Below are 2,714 nucleotides of genomic sequence, written 5' to 3'. Positions count from 1 at the left end.
CGCACAAATCAGGGTCCCGCCCTTGGCCAGCCTTGGTCAGCGGTTGCCGTCACCTCCCCCGCATCCCTTGGCCATGGCCTCGGGGCGCTGCAGACTTCTCAGATCCTCCCCCTCGACCCCCGCCTCAGCCAATTCCCAGAAAAACCGTTGGGTTTCCGCTCTGCCGGCGCCTGTCCGGCCTCCCCTGCTTCAGTTCCATCGCTCCAAGCGGCTGGCTGCGGTGGGACCACCCGAACCTTGCTGCCTGGACGGTGCAGTTGGGGCCTTGACGCAGAGAGAGACGCAGTGGCAGTCCAGGGAGGCAGACGGGTCTGCTGAATTCTCAAAGCTTGTGCTCCTGTCCCCAACTTTCTGACCAAACCCCCTCCCCAAAATTCCATCCGGGACTGCTGTCATTCCCGCCACCAGCTGCAGCAAGTCAGGCTCAGCCGGGATCTGCCCTGGTCTGGTAGCCCCAGCGCTTCCCACCAGGCACTGCCTAATCCCGGTGACTGCCCAGCTTCCCTGGAGCGAGCCTCTCCCTTAGAGGAGAAGAGACAGAGAGTGGGGGTGAAAGGAGGACCCCTAGCCCTCTCTCAAACCCAATTATTCACTCTTAGAGCCACAGAATCCATCCATTCCAGCAGAGAAATGCTATAAACTATTTTAAGGGCATCCCTGTATGTGGTTTTCGTTGGATCGGGGAAGCCAGTGAAGAAAACGAACTTTCCACTCTGTTGTCCTTAGACCAAGCAAAGAGAAAGCAAGGAGTGTGGAAGACGGGAGCGGTAGCGCCAACCCCACTGCCAACAGTCTCTTAAAGCCCAGGTGGTGCTATTCCCCACACACTGTATTAGCATATAGTTCAAGGAAGAGCCCAAGGAACTCATTCCTAGGAACTAGGTCTGTAGAATCACTCCCCCCAAACTGCTCTTCCTCCATCCAGCCCTGGCAGCCCGAGAGAGGAAAGCCCAGTTGTACCACAGGAGGCAGTTAACTTGGGGAGCTCAGAGAAAGGTTCTTAAAATTTTCTTTCCTGGCCCCATACAGTGAACCTTGATTTGCAAGGGCCTGGAAAACAGGCTGCATCCTTGACCCCTGCGTATCTTTTCTTTGTCCTCGGTTTGCCCACCTGTACATCAGAGAGGTTGAACTCCCAGACGCTAAATTACTTCTAGGTCTGATGGTGAGTGAGCTCACGGGTAAGAGTGGCAGGCAAGAGAGGGAGCTGTCTGGGTCCTGGGCTGACTGCACCCAAGGATGTGCATCCTTGGAGGAGACTGTGCCCAAGACAACTGTGTGGGCAATTAGCTGGGGCCTGGGCGTGCAGGGAGTCTAAGCTCCAGCCAGTGCCGCTGGGTGTGCCCATAGCGGCAGGCCACTGCCCAAGCCCACATGGATGTCAGCTCAGCCGTGCAAAGCCCAGGACCAGGAAGACAGGCTATCTCCTCAGCCTCGTTGAGGCCTTCTAGTGAGCACTTTCTCAGGAGCTCAAATATGCTCCAGGCACTAGGAACTGGGCCTAACCTACCCCATGTCAAGGGGGTGGTGATTATAGGACTGGCTTGCCTTTCAGGCAAAGGACAGGATAGCCAGGGAGGGATGATAGCCAGCCAACCCCACCTGAGGCTATCCTCTCAGAACAATGGGTGGTGGGGTTCAAACCCCAGATTCTGCCAGATCAGCTGACCAGTCAAGGTCAGGCATGGTCTGGGGAGAAGGGGTGAGGCCCAGGAAAGGAGAGGAAGGAGCGCCCTTTTTATCTACAGCCCTCCAGCCAGGACTCGATTTCTATTTATCAGGGTTTGGTTTGAGCACTGCCTTCTAAGACCAGAGTAACAGAGAGGGGCGACACAGAGAGGGACAACGTGAAAAAGGAGGGAGCACAGGACAAGGAGCATCGTGGGGAAGGGGCTAGACCCCCACCTCAACATCTGGATTGTTTCAGTTTTCCGTTACACGTAGCTACACACAACCCTCCAGGGTGGGGCAGGGAGCCCTCCCGCCTGGCTTCACACGACTGCAAATCGAAACCAGGACAGTTTGGAAAGGAGACCTAGATCAAGTCTGAAGGGAGAGGTTTAGGGGTGCACAGGAGCCAGACCCCAGAGGTAGGAAGAGCAGCCACAGTCAGACTTACCTGCCTCCAGGACCTGCGGGTGCTCGGCGGGGCCGTGGAGGGGCTGAGAGAGCGCCACGGGTGGCTGACAGGACAGGTAAGAGTCTCTGGGGGTCGCTGGCCCGGTGTAGGGGTAGGGCAGGAGGTGGCCATACCGACCCGAGAAGGACAAATCGGAGGAGGCGTGCTGGGGACAGGCCAAGCGAGTAGGCAGCCACTACCGACGGGAGGGGGGCTAGGTCTGGGAAGACAGCTTTGGAGGCGTCTGGCCCAGGAAGGGGGCAGGGCAAAGAGGTCATTGCGGCCGGGGCCGAAGGACCTAAGCCATGGCCCGGCACGTCGTCCTCTCCCTCGGCCAACTCTCTTTCCCGAACTTCAAGCGATTCGCCGGAGGAGCCCCCAGTCAGCCACCCCCACACTTAAGATTCTGGGGAAAGTGTCTCTCTGCGCCTGGTTCAGCGGAGAACGCGCTCCAGGAAGGGGGTTAAACGGGGGTGCCCCCCATGGCTTCTCCCCTCCCCCCTAAATCCTGAGGGCCCCCCTCTCCTCCTGCGGGTTCGGGTCCTGGGACCCGATGGCGCCCCGCCCCCCTAGCCGCCCCAGATTGGCTAACCCC

General features: G+C 58.6%; 1 protein-coding gene across 1 annotated transcript in view; it reads right to left on the bottom strand.

Annotated features, from left to right (window-relative positions):
• The window catches only part of DLX4 (distal-less homeobox 4), a 6,243-nt gene extending 3,829 nt beyond the window's left edge, over positions 1–2,414 (bottom strand). Inside the window, 2 exon segments of the mRNA XM_006166183.3 lie at positions 2,120–2,283; positions 2,285–2,414. Coding sequence (XP_006166245.1) covers positions 2,120–2,283; positions 2,285–2,397 — 277 coding nt within the window. The 5' untranslated portion in view covers positions 2,398–2,414.
• Between the last annotated feature and the right edge of the window lie 300 nt (positions 2,415–2,714).

Source organism: Tupaia chinensis, unplaced genomic scaffold (genome assembly GCF_000334495.1).
Source record: "Tupaia chinensis unplaced genomic scaffold, TupChi_1.0 Scaffold144171_2, whole genome shotgun sequence".
In the NCBI taxonomy this organism is placed as follows: Eukaryota; Metazoa; Chordata; class Mammalia; order Scandentia; family Tupaiidae; genus Tupaia; species Tupaia belangeri.
This window is presented reverse-complemented; position numbering and strand designations above follow the sequence as displayed.